The 14253-nt window shown below is 37.6% G+C and overlaps 1 protein-coding gene across 8 annotated transcripts in view; it reads right to left on the bottom strand.

Moving 5' to 3' along the window:
- The window catches only part of CFAP20DC (CFAP20 domain containing), a 186529-nt gene that overhangs the window by 127272 nt on the left and 45004 nt on the right, over nt 1–14253 (bottom strand). For all 8 annotated transcript variants that reach the window (XM_036878571.2, XM_036878567.2, XM_036878569.2 and 5 more), the window contains one exon: nt 1840–1954. In XM_036878571.2, coding sequence (XP_036734466.2) covers nt 1840–1954 — 115 coding nt within the window. The remainder of the gene's footprint in view (nt 1–1839; nt 1955–14253) is intronic.

The following is a 14253-nucleotide window of genomic DNA, read 5'->3' as shown; positions in this document are numbered from 1 at the left end:
TCTTTCTAACAAAAAGCAGGCCTTAGGACAGAGCCTTAAACAGAAAACAATTTTTAGCTAGGCTTTAAAATATTGTTCTTTTCCAGTTATATTTATTTTTATGGTTACATACATTATTTTTGGAAATTTACACTGGTTTTACATGTCCATTTATTTTTTCCAGTTTTACTGAGATGTAATTGAAGTATATCACTGTATAACTTTGAAGTGTACAGCATAATGGTTTGACTTGCATATATTGTGAAATGATTATTGCAATAAGTTTAGTTAGCATCCATCATCTCACATAGATAAAAGGAGAAAGCAAAAAAAAGGAAAAAAATTCTCTCCTTGTGACAAGAACTCTTAGAATTTGCTCTTTTAACAACTTTCATATATACCATGCAGCAGTGTTAAGTACATCATGCTGGGTCTTACGTCTCCAGTACTTACTTATTTATAACTGGAAGTTTGTACCTTTTCACCACCTTCCTCCAATCTCCCAGTGCTGATAACCAGAAATTTGATCTCTTTCTCTTCTCTATGAGTCTTGTTTCTGCTGTTGTCAGACAGAATGTTCAGTATATGTCTATTTGGTCCACTTGGTCTACACTGTTGTTCAAACCTGCTATTTCCTTACTGTTTCTCTGTCTGGATGATCTGCCCATTGTTGAGAGTGGTATATTATGGTTCCCCAGCTATTATTGTATTGGTTTGTGTTTTTCCTTTTAGCTCTGTTAGTTTTTACTTAATGTTTTTAGGTGATCTTATGTTTGATGCACAAGTATTTACAAGTATTGCACCTTTTTGATGTACTGACCTCTTTATCATTATATAATGACCTTTGTCTCTTTTCATCATTTTTAGTTTAAAGCATATTTTTTTCTGATATAAGTATAGCTACCCTTGTTTTAGGGGGGTTGCCATTTGCTTGAAATAGCTTTTTTCATCCTTTCACTCTCAGTCTATGTTGTCTTTAAAGCTAAAGTGAGTCTCTTGTAGGCAGCATATCATCGGATCTTGTTTTTTTATCCATTCAGCCATTCTGCTTTTGATTGGAAAATTGAATTCATTTATGTTTCAAATAATTATTGATAAGTAAGGACTTACCATTGCCATTTTGTTAACTGTTTAGTATTTTACACTATCCTCCAACTTACTGATTTAAAGGAGAGTATTAAGTACATACTAGAACAGGTAGCACACAAACATGATAAAGTCATGAGAGTTGTATTGAAAGGAAATCATTATCAGGCCCAAGCTTCTTGGCCTGTAACCTACTGCTCACCTATTCATACATTACGCTGCTTTAGGTTTTAGAAGTTACACAGGCATAAAGTCTCCCAGCCTATGCCACGCTGTTGCATTGTAGGACTGCTGTTTCCTTAACGCTATTTTTTAGAAATCTGACAACAATGATCGATCATTCTCTGTTCTTCAAATATGAACCACCTTCATGCTTGCACTCATGTTGTTCCTTCTGCTTGGGATGCTTGGCTTTCCGTCTCTGCCTGTAGGACTTTTACAGTCCTTCCCCTCAAAGTGCAATCTCCTTCGTGTAGTCTTTCCTTATCCTGCAGTCGGATGGATTTCTTTCCCTTTCACAGTACCAATGGCACCTTCTCTCTCCATTGTGCTGCCTGCCACAGATTTGGTGATATTCTAGATGTTCAAATAATTATATTCTCCCACCCAGCAGATCTTAAATTCTTTCATGGGAAGGAAAGGAAAAGCATGAATTCTATTCATTTTTTATACTACCACAGTACTTAACAAAGTGCCTTATACACAGAGTAGGTCCACAATTAATATTCACTGAATTGAATTTAATATTTTAAACAACATTCATGTGACACTTACAATTTTGCGCTTGATCATGAAGAGTGGGATTTTTGCATGAAGAGGGGTTGAGGATAATTCCTTATGGACCGTTGATAAATACAATCTTCTTTTGATGTTCCCTAAATCAGTAATTCTGAAAAAAATAAAGGAGAAAGATTCCCATCAATATAATAACCACTTCTTTGGATAATCATCAAAATGATATAATTTATCATATAGGCCCTTTCCAACAGGGAGATCAAACACAGAATTTAAGAATTGCCTTTTTCTTTCATGAAGTAATAAATTTTCTTCCTTAAATTCAAAGTGCTCACAAGCCAGAATGTATAAATTCACTTAATATGCTAATTTATTTCAGTACTCTGCACTAGATTTGAACAGTCTTCCAGCCTATGAAAAAATTCAATTTGTATGAACTGAGAAAGTGCTTGCCTTTAATAACCATCTTGTTCCAGCCCCTTAAGGTTGTGTTATCTTGGGACATACTGTCACCTACTAAATAGGAAAACATTATAGGCTTCTTTCCCTAAAAATGCACCTGTCATTTTATATAGGCTCTTGGTCTGCTTAGAGACAGACACAAAACACTGACTGTCGGTTTCACTTTCTAAGCACATATCTTGGAACCAGAATTATAATACACACGTTTATTGCTCACTATTCAGGTCAACCTGCAATGATACCAAGGACACTGAATTTCAACATCTTTAACAGATTTAGACCACAGCCATGATCACAAAGATTAGGTTTGCTTCAAACTGATAGAGGCTCATTTTTATGTTCTACTTCCTTTAGGTCTCAGAAGTAACACAGCAGGCTTAAAATCACCAAACCTGTCTCAGGCTGCTCTGTTGTTGAATTGATGCTCCCTTAAAGACTGTCTTCTTATCAGAGAATAGTTGTTTTTTCCTCCCGTTTTTGGCAATTTTGTCTAGATAAAGTAACTGGTAATTTTCTATAATTAGTAATCCCTCAAGGAGACATTTCATTCAAATACAGTATTTGTATTCATTCAAATATAAGGTTTACAGTGCAATTAACTATTTAAAAAATCAACATAGCGTTTTCTATAGTTCTTCCTGGCCTCCCCTTCCCACTTTTCTAATCTCATCATTTCCTCCCTCTAAAATACTTTATATACTTTTCCATGGAAAAGCTATCATTGAACAATGTTAAGAATAACTACAGTAAAAATCAGATTAGACAATTTCAGAGTATGCCCAGACCAAAAAATTCTACCCTATCTGCACTAAATGATATCATAAATTCATTAAAAAAGCACTAAAGCCTTTCAATTCATAGTCAGAGGTAAGTTTTGAAATGTGAAAGTGTTAACACTATTGTAGTTTTAACACACAGATGTGTAGGTAAACGTAGTAAAATATTTTTTCCAAGGCAGTGTCTTCAGAGTGGCATGAGCACATGGAGAGGGAAGGTAGTACACAGCCACCCACTGGTGTGCAGGAGAAAAATATTAGAACTATCTTTAACCCACCCTTTTAAAATGTTACTTTTATGCATGTTCCTTATAAGGTAGTGTAGTAACTTTTTGGAAATACATAAATGTACTTATGTCATTAGTGTGCTCAAACATTTTACCAATACGGTAGAGGAACAGATACGTTTCAAAAATATTGTTGTAAGTAAACCCATTAGGTCTCTTCTGTAAGTGACTCTGACTGGGGATCAGAAGGGAAGACCAAGAGATTCGGGGAAGGAAAAGGAAAGAAAAAGTTCCTCTGCCTCAAACAAAAAGTTTGATAGCATTAACCAAAAACTCACTGGAGACACAGTTTTATAAAAGGTTTGCTTTGCTTGTACATCAATTTGCTTTGCTTTACATTATTTTTATTTGAAGTGGTAAGGATAAAATTCCAATAATAGGAATGTCTGAGTATGTTGCCACTTTATTGACACAGGGAATAACAACAAAACTCATTCATTTACCTGTTCAACAAATATTCACTGAGCCAAGCAACATCCTGGGATTACCAAGGGGAATACAATGGTGAGAAGGGCAAAGCTCCTACCCTCCTGGAGCTTCTTTTTTAGTGGAAAAAGCAGATTAAGAAAAACCACAAAACTATAAAGAAACAAACAAATTCAAGTTACGCTGAATGCAATGAAGAAAACATAAGAGACCAAACTAGAAAATATCGAGAAACGATCTACTTTAGATAGTAAAGCCAGCAGGAGGAGGTCAAGGAGGCACATGACGTAGGCAGGCTGGGCAACAGCCAAAGCATGCAGGGTCTTTATGTCAAGGTAAAGAGGTTTTACAAATTTATTGTTCACAACAGGAAGCTGAGTCAACATTCTACCTCACATGATGAATGGGTATCATAAAAATAATTGTTATGGTCTCTTTTACTTCTTTATTGGGATAAAATTTATGTAACTGAAATGTACAGGTTTTAGTGTTTTGTTAAACATATACACCCATGTAATGACCACTCTGGTCAAGACAGAACACTTTCATCATCCTAGAAAGTTCCTTCCTGGCCCTCCTAGTCAATCTTCACTCCTGATTTCTAACACCATGGATAAGTTTGATCTGCTCTTGAAGTTCTTATAAATGGAATGGTGTAGAATACACTCTTTTGAAACTGGCTTCTTTCATCTAGGATGATGTTTCTGAGATTCATCTATGCTATGATATACGAACAGTTCTTTTTATAAATTGCTTAATCTTATATGACTTCAATTTATCCATTTTCCTGTTTGATGGACATTTGCTTCCATTACTGAATAAAATGTGAATTTTCATATGAATAAAACCTGTATGAATATGCTTGGAGGGTCTTCTTCTGGACATGCATTTTCATGCTCTTGATTAGGGGAGGGAATCCTGGTCATTGGGCAAGATGTGTGTGTAACTTTAGAGAAACAGTTCCCTAAAGTGCTCTAGGAGCTCCACAGCCTCACTAGTTTCTGAGGCTATCGGACAGTAATGTTAGCCAGTGCTAGTGGGTATGAAATGGATAACATTGTGATTTCATTGCATTTCTCTTATGAAAAATGACAATGAGTACTTTTCCATGTGTTTACTGGTGTATGTTGTGAAGTGTCAAGTTGTTTGCTCAATTTTTAGATTGTTTTGTTATTATACTTTTGAGAGTTCTTCATATATTTTGGATACATGTCCTTTGTCAGATATTTGCATTATGAATATATTCCTGCCTATTGCCTTAATGGTATTAAAAAAAATCTTTTATTTGGAAATAATTTAATAATAATTTATAATGGAGAAAAGTACCAAGAATAGTACACAGAAACTCCTACATGCTTTATCTAGATTAGCTTAATGACTTTTGATTAACCAAAGTTTTTAATTTTCATGAATTCCAGTTCATCGTTATTTATAGTAGTGCTTTCTAGGTCCTAAAAAATCCTTGCCTAGCCTGAAGCTGCAAAAATGCTTTTCTGTGTTTCCTTCTAGATCTTCTTTGTTTTAGTTTTCATATTTTATGATCCATCCACATTAATTTCTGTGTATTGTGGGAGGTGGTGAGTGTGGTTCTTTGCTTTCTGTACGTTTACCCAGTTGTTCCAACACCATTTGTTGCAGACTGTCCTTTTCTCACTGAAATGCCTGGGTACTTTGTTGAGAATCAACTGACGATACATGTGTGCGTGGATAAATTTCTGGACTCTCAACAGTATCAAAGGCGGCCCTGGGTAGCACTCAATATGGGATGCTATCCAAGTGAGCTTGATCAAACCAGCCAGAGCAGCTGCAGCTAATATCAAAGATGAACACAGAGGACATGACACAGAACGCTGGAATGGGCTGCCACACTGACAATACCAGCATGCTTGCTGCTGCTTAGCATTATTCTGTCCTTTTGTTGTTTTATGCCTTTGCTGATGCATTTCCCTTGGAAAGCCTCTTCTCTCATTATGCCAACTGAAATTATATTCATCCATCACAGTTCAGGTTGAAATGCCTCCTCCTCCTTGGAAACATCTTGGATTTCCAAATGAAAAATAATCACATTTTTTTTTTGACTCACCACAGCATGTTTTCCAACCTCCATTACTGAATTTTTTTTTTCATTCTCCCTTGGTGGTCTAGTCCACTTTATGGGCCATAATCTGATGCAAGTATGTTCTTTACCTTTGTTTTCACAGATGAGTAACACACGATCCCATATATTTCAGTTTTACCACTTGCTAGTAACATTCTAATTGAGTTTAAAAGGCTAGAATTTGGTATTCCAAAGCCCATTTTAGAGTTTAAAGCAGTCTGTCATTCAAATTCCACAAGTCTGAAGGCCCTGAAAGGTTTGGCGATTTGTAAACTTCCTAGTCTACAAATGTATAAGCACAAGAGAGGGGCCTCTTATGCCTCGGTTTCTCCATCAGTGAAACAGCAGGACGTAATAGTACTCATCAGACTGTGGTGAGGACTGCATAAGTGAATATATGAAAAATGCTTAGAGCAGCGCCTGGAACACAGAAAGCTTGACCTAGGTCCTAACCATTATCAACTCAGGTGGCTGTGGATCACCTAGTGAACGCTGTGCATTTGATGTTTAATTTCTTAATTACTAAAATTTGAGTAGTTTATATATGACTACATCTTCTATCAATGTCCCAACCTCCACGCTGGAAAACAGAAATGGGTGGAGTTATGGGCCATGGCATCTTTCACCCTGCTGCAGTGAGCCGTGGTTAAAAACTATGGGTGTCACCATCGCCTGTTATCTACAGTCTGTCTCTTCTACTAGCCTAGAGGCTCCCCGAGGGCTAAAACCACATCCTGGTTATCACAGTACTTTCATGGGAAGTACTTGCTGAACTGCCTTTGTTGAAGCCCTCCTGGAGCCACATATTTGCTCATCTATTTACTAAGCACCTACACAGTGCCAAGGCTAGAAGGAGACATTGGGGATAGCACAGTGAATGACACAAAGTCCCTGCACTTATGAACAGAGGAAGACAGTATAAACAAACAAGTGCACATATGAAGCTCTCAATAAAAGCTGTGAGGAAAAATGAAGTACAGCAATGCAAAAGAGACAGATGGGGTTGGAAGTGTTATTTTAGAAAAGTCTGTTAGGGAGGGTCCCCCAGAGAAGGCACCATTTGAGCAGAGTTGAATGAAGCAAGTTTGGAAGCATGCAGATATCTGAAGAGCATTCCAGACTGAATACTCCTGAGGACTGTGTGAAAATTCAGAAGGAAGATTTTTTTCCTCTCTACAGTGGATCTTTCAGTGTAACCCAACAAATATTTATTAAGAAAGATCCACCTTCCTTGGCTGTAAACCTCAGTAAAAACCACACAATGGGTGCGTGGCATGATTTTACTCTCATGGGGATCAGGTTTTGGTTTGCACAAAACAGTTCTCAATTAAATCTAACCTTTATGGCTCTAATCTCTGCTGGTATTAGGACTAAGGCATTTATAAAGTGATAAGGATTTATTCTACTGTCTCTGCAAAAATAAATATGCAAACCTTCCCTATCTCATAATCAAGAATAGTTGGTTTTGGAGGGAAAACAAAATCACGTGCTAAGCTTAAATGGTTCTGAAGCAAGCTGAATTGCTACTTAAAAAAAATTAAAATTAGTCATTCAGGAGAGAGAGAGAATATAAATGCATGTGTGTCTACTTAAAAGCTTCATTACGCTCATGTGCTTTTTTGGGGACAATTTAGTTGCTGTAAGGAAGGCTGCTTATAAAACAGCTCTTCAGTTGTCACACAGGCTTGATTTTCACCATCTAAAACCTCCTGTGACCTAGCGAAGCAGAAAAAGACAAGCAACGCTGGCACTGCTCCTCTTGCACTTACAGATACTTAAAAAAAAAAAAAATATATATATATGTATATATATATATATATATATATATATATATGAGTTAAAATATTATTATATCTGTTAGTGAGCATTCAATAGCTAAGGGTCAGCAATATGATCGAAAAGTAATGAGACCATGTTAAAAAAAAAGGGGTAGTCAACAGGAAAATCAACCTCATTTATTACAATATCTTAGTGATTGACTAGCAGTTGTATAACTCTCCCAGCTATGGTCTTTAATGACATTCATTCCAAACTTAACATCTACATTTGCAAACCATTTCAAAGTAAAATTACTTTTCAATTCAATTTTCAATTCACCTCTTATATCTTTATTTTTGATTGACAATTTTTTTTTAATAATGGCAACCTTAGTGAGTATTTGAGTAAATGGTGGCAACCATCCAAGAGTGTAGATTAACTCATCTATTCAGATTACCTATTCACTTTTCTTCTGTATGTACAATCATTTACAACCATGTGTGAATGTTCACTTCCGGTTAGAATGAACTTGCAAAACTGATGTCAGATTTCTGATGATTTATTTATTTATTAGAATCAATTGTTCTTAAAGCCAAAATGGCATTTATTTTTCTTACCATGACCTAACAATGACCAAATCTGAATGCACATCACCAGTGATGCCATCAAATAACTCTACTAGGTATAACTACAAGGAAATGGTTTGCAAAATAGTGTATTTGAAAATGTGCAATGATGTTTATGTACAAAAATCACTATTGGTGATGGAACTCTGAGTAAATGGAAATTTAAGAGAAAGGTATAGAAAAGAGTCAGAATTCTTATTTCTATTCCATTCATATGAAATACACGATTTTCTTGATGCGCCTGTGCTCTTGGAAAATGTTCATTCAATGACCCACAGTCACTGTTATGGGTTGAGCTGTGTCCCCGAGAAAGATATGTCCAAGTCTTAAACCCTGGTTTAGGGAGATGGTCTAGGGAGATATCATCAAATTAAGATAAAGTCATGCTGGATTAGATAGTGCTGTAATCCAATGATTGGTGTTCTTATCATTATCACTATCATATCAGTAGAGGGAAATCTGTACACAGACACAGAGAGAGAGAGGACATCGTGTGACAACAGAGGTAGAAATCTCATGATGCATCTACAGGTCAAGAAATGACAAAGACTACTGGCAACTACTGGCCAAAAGCTAGGAGAGAGAGGCATAGTACAGATTCTCATTCAGTGCTCTTAAGAAGGAACCAACCCTGCTGATACCCTCAGATGGGATTTTTAGCTTCCAGAACTGTGGGCAATAACTTTCTGTTGGTCTAAGCTACCCAGTTTGTGGTTAATTTGTATGACAGCCTTAGGAAACTACTACAGTAACATTCATATCTTTATTATTAAAGGACAAAGGTTAGAAGAACTAGTCAACCTCTTGGGGGTCTCAATTCCTTCACCTATAAATTGGGGATAATAACATCTGCCCACTCTGCTGAGAAAATGATGAATGTGAAAATTATCTACTTTATAAACATATTAGTCCTCCAGATGTATGCTTCTAGTTGATTTTCAGCTTTATTTTCCTCTTTCTCCTTGTTCAAGATCATCCGTTTTCAAGCCTTCCTTAGAGAAGCTACAGTTTGGGTATAAGTTGTCTACTTAAAAAAATAAGCATCTCTAACATAAAGAGAATTCAAATTATGGAATGCTTGCACCATCCACTCTCCTAACCCCACAAAATACTCAGCCCTGAACTTGCCAAAGAACTCACCTGCATTTTAGGAACTACAACACCAAGCACTGTAACCTTTTGTTCATACACAAGGTTAGGATATTGCTTATTCCAGTTATTGGACAAGTATGTTGAGCTGAATAGTACCATCATAAACGATCACTTTCTGAAGACCATGATAGAGAAGACATTGGGCACTAGAAGTACACTTTTCATGAATCCAAAAGTATCAATTTGGGTGCTCATTTATCAACATAAAATTCCACACAAACCCTGAATATTGGAGAGTTCCAATTATTTATAGACTTAAAAAATTGTTAGGAGTTGCCTGGTGTGAAAATTTGACAGTAACCCAAAGGGGTTAAATCTGTCAAATGTCCTTGAACACTTCCAAAATTCACTCTTCAGATTTTCTCTCCCTCCTTACCTCTGCTCTCCTGAATGTATCCCTATAGCTGTAGAAGATTTTGACTCCTTAGGTAATTATATATATATATATATTCTGATTCTACTTTTTACATATAATCTTACATGTCTTTAAATGGAGGCAATTTTGTAAGTACATAAATACACAATTACATGGATGTTCATTATAATACTAACAGAAAAACAAAGAAACAGAGGGAAAATTTAGAGGTCTGCCATGGGGTCTATGATGCATATGGCAGCTATTAAAAGAATGATACCAATTAGTATGTAGTAATATGGAAAAATTCCCAAGATAGGTAAAGCAGAAGGTCCCACTGTTACCACACCAAACAAATTTCCAAAAAGTGTGAATGGTATGATTCTATCTATGGAAAAAGAGATAATATCATACAAACATATACAAATACACAATCTCTGAAGGCACTCACAAAAAAACTATTAAAATCAGTTACTTTTGAAGAATGATTCCAAATTTTCTTATGGGCATGGATTGCTTTTATTTATAATGTAATTTATAAATGGAAGAGTTTTAGCACATAAGGACAAAGTAATGTTTAGTGGTTAGCTTAATTTGAAATAAAATTACTTCTATACAAACAACAATACACAAAAGAGAATATTTAAAATAATTCTTTACTTCTGGGACCTCAAAAAAGACATTATGCAATGTTTTACAGGTACCACAGGGAATTGTAGCAAGGGTCATTCTGCTAGGCCCATACTTGTGGGGAATCAATAGACTATCCTTCAAGGTAAGAGCACAACAATTTACTTATAGCGGTTTATTGAGTGCTTAGTTCAATATGAGTGGGCATTATGTCAATAACATTCTAATGGATGCTATAGATGACAGTTCAATGCTATAACACACAAGCTGGAAGGCCATATAATAAAATCTATAGGTCCCTGGAGTCAGAGGATGATCATTTGTAGAAGACCTAAAGAAAAACACCAAGAAATGTTTCACTGCAGGGCCTGATGATTGTTTTGGAATAAAAAGCAAACAGATTTGGTTATTATGGATTGCATTAGTGGTAACACTTTGGTTCCATTTTTATACATTTCTTTATCTTTAAAAATTGTAGTAAATGAAAGGTGAAATTAGAAAGCTTTCCTTCATATGGATTAGGATGGAAGCTTATCAGTGTAAACACATTTCCCAATTAAGTTACACAATATGCAGAATTCACCATCTGAGCAAAATCCTGTTGGTTAGAAATTACAGCTTGAGAAGAGGTGGCAAATTAACTCATTCAGTTCTACAGTCAATTCACAAGTTCCCAGCACGAGGCTAAAGTGGTCACATGAGCTATATTTGTGCCAAAGTTCAAAGCAGAAATAAGGCACTGCTTTCCAGAAGGCAGGGAACGACTGCTCTCTTTAAAAAATATGTCCAATTAGATAACAAGCTTATCTGACGGGAAGAAGTATAATGCCTAGCATTTTTCACATTTGAGTTCTGAAGCATTCATTATTTAATTTGTCTTTTTTCTAAAGCTGGACTTACATATTATTTCAGCAACATTTTGGGAGGAGCTAAAATATTCATTCAAATAGCTCCTAAAGATTTAAATCTGGGAGCTTCTGGGTTCTTTTCTCTGCTTTTTTAAAGCATTCTTTTCCTTGGGGACTATTTTCATACCCACCTCTGATTTTAAACTTTGCTAGGTTGACAATTCCATCTTCATGTCTAGCCCTGACTCATTCCTTGAACTCCAAACTGCTTGCCTGACTCTTCCCTTAGAAATTTCACATGAAACCCATCAAGAAAAGAGCCCTAGTGCCCTTCCTCACCACTCTCCAATGGCTCAAACCAGGACCCTAAGAGTCATTCTTGATTCATCTTTCCTCTCTGCAGGTCTACGCTGGATCCACTCATTTCTCCATTTCCCAGCCTGTGCCTCTTCCCAAGCCTTGTCTCTGCATGCCTGCACAGCCTTCCTGCTCATTTCCCCATTTCCATTTTTTACCCCTGCTCCCCCAAATCAGCACCCTCAAGAGCAGCTATATAAGCAAAATCATAAGACTATATATAGAAACTATGGGTTTACAGAAGCATCTGCATGAATTCCAAACTGAGGCAGCAATTAGGAATGACCACTTAATTTTTATTTTTCTATATAGCATGGTTTTAGCTAAAAAAGAAAAAAAGTCTTCATGTAAAGAAAAAAACCCTACATTGATAGATGTTCCATTCCTTGTTTACTTAAGAGGAGAATGTCTGTTACGGCACCAATAGTCTAAAAGAGAATAACTGTATCATTGAAAAGCAAGGTTTATGGCTATTTCTTTTACTGCTATTTCTATAGCAATAGCATAAAATCACCTGTTTTGGTCTGTGATGCTCTTGGAACTAGAATATTAGTCATTGCAACATCTTGTTTTTCTTTTAGTTTAAGAAAGGGAACAAAGGAACAGGGAGTAGCTCTGAATATAGAACATTTGACTTAATTTTTTGGATGTGGTAAGATGGCAGTCACAAAGCACGGTCTACAGTGGTGCCAACCCTTCCGCCCAAGTACACAGTTTAACACCCACCTGCCTCTCTCACTTCCTCTCAAAGAGGAGCATCAGCTGATCCTAGCCTCAGAGCATTTTCACCTTCACTATGAATGACCAGGGCCTCATTGCTTTTGCAGAAAGAGCCTGTAAATAGCACCCTTTGGCTTCACTTACACACCACTGCATTTACAGAAGGTCAACTGCACTTAGAATTCATTCAACAAGGTACAACTCAACATGCAAGCAGTAATGGATGAAAAGTCATTTTGAGTTTTGGCAGGAAAGGGAAAGCCAGGGTATACTCTAATTCTGGAAGGAGGTAAAAGTAGACAAGGAAATAGAGGAGGATCAAGGAAAAATGGAAGGTCAAAAAGTGGGAAAGAAAGAATGTGGACAAGACAGTGGGTTCTTGCTAGCAGGCCTGACAATGCCACCAAGCTTGCTAAAGGAGCAACACAGCAGCACCCATGCAGGGTTGCTGTCGGTATTATTAGGGCTGTTACTGTCATCCTGGCATCCCAAAAGAGCAACAGCAGTAAGCACAGGCTGTGGATGAGAACCAACTTGGTTTTAAATCCTGCTTTTACTACTTACTATCTGTGAAATGTGAGTGAGTGATTGTCAGAGCATTAGTTTTTTCATCTGTAGGTGGGGCTAATCCCTAACTTGCAAGGTTACTGTGAAAACAGAAGGCCGCCCTCTGTAACATCATTTGTTGCTATGCCCAACTCTTGCTGCCCTTCCTTTGATACATCAACTGGAGCAAAATACCTGAACAATTAGTCCTTCTCAGCTAGAAACTCCCATGCAGATGTATATAGAATAACTTCTAAAAGATGATACCAGGCATCCGGGCACACGCTGGGGTAAGCCCCGACCCTGGCCAGGAGCCTGTACCGACCGTGCTTGGAGCTGGCACGTTGGCTCTGGGCCTCCTGTGTGTCACAAACAACACTCCCTGAAAATAAACATTTACTGAGGGCTTACTTACCATGTCATGAGACTTTAGGGATATAAAAATTCTGGACATAGTTTATTCATTGGTAAAAGTTTTATAGCTTCTTGTCAGATACTGAGATGGTAAAGATAAAAGAGAAGTGGGATGAAAGGAGGCAGCAGTTTTGCAAACAGGCAGAGACATGAAGCTGGCTCCCACAGGCCAGGCGGAGCAGCCTCGTGCTTCTGGTCCTGTCTCCCCCCTCCACCCAGTAACAAGGCCACCTAGCAATCTGCATGAGAACCTGAAGTGTGAGAAAGTGACTGCAGGAGAGGACAGCGACTTGTCACCAAAGAGCAACTTCGCCTGGGGAAACCACAGCCCTCTCCTCTCAGGAGCTGAGGGAGGAAAAGCATGGGTGGTCTGTTCCTAGGATGACGGGAGCCTGAGGAAGGGCCTCGAGACAGACAAGAGAACACCAAGGCCGGTACAGCTCCTTCAGCCAAAAAAAAGAAAAAGAGCAACACGTGGCAGCTCCATCAGTGTGCTCAGTCACCCTCGTACCCTTCCTTCAGGTTCTTACACTCCCCTGTACTCTAATATGCTCCTGTCCCTGAGTTAAGAAAAACCTTACTTTGTTAATTAAAAAGCAATATGGGGGAGATACTTCTGGACTTGGGCCTTCCTAGCACTTCTAATGCAGTTGGTCCAAAGACCACATTTTGAGAAACATGTCTAACTACTGAGGAAAACACTCCTCTGCCTTTTGGTTCTCGTCAATCCCTGCCTCTTCCTGGCTAACTTCAGAAGTGTCCACTCCAATCTCAGGTCCTGAGGCATTCTTGCTATGTTCTTCAAAACTAACCTTAACCAGGTTCTCCATTATCCTGGCGGTGTTGGTGAGGCTATGATTCACCAGCTACCTACCCCCAGATACAGAGCTCTAGAAGCTACTACTGAAGAAGGTCCCACGTGACCAAAGGGCTTGCATCTTTGAAGCCAGAGGCAGAAATAGATCATATGATCCTTTAATCAAGAAGAATTACAAACC

This window comes from Manis pentadactyla, chromosome 1 (genome assembly GCF_030020395.1).
Source record: "Manis pentadactyla isolate mManPen7 chromosome 1, mManPen7.hap1, whole genome shotgun sequence".
Taxonomy (NCBI): Eukaryota; Metazoa; Chordata; class Mammalia; order Pholidota; family Manidae; genus Manis; species Manis pentadactyla.
Note: the sequence above shows the minus strand (reverse complement) of the source record. Positions and strands in the feature narration are given on the sequence as shown.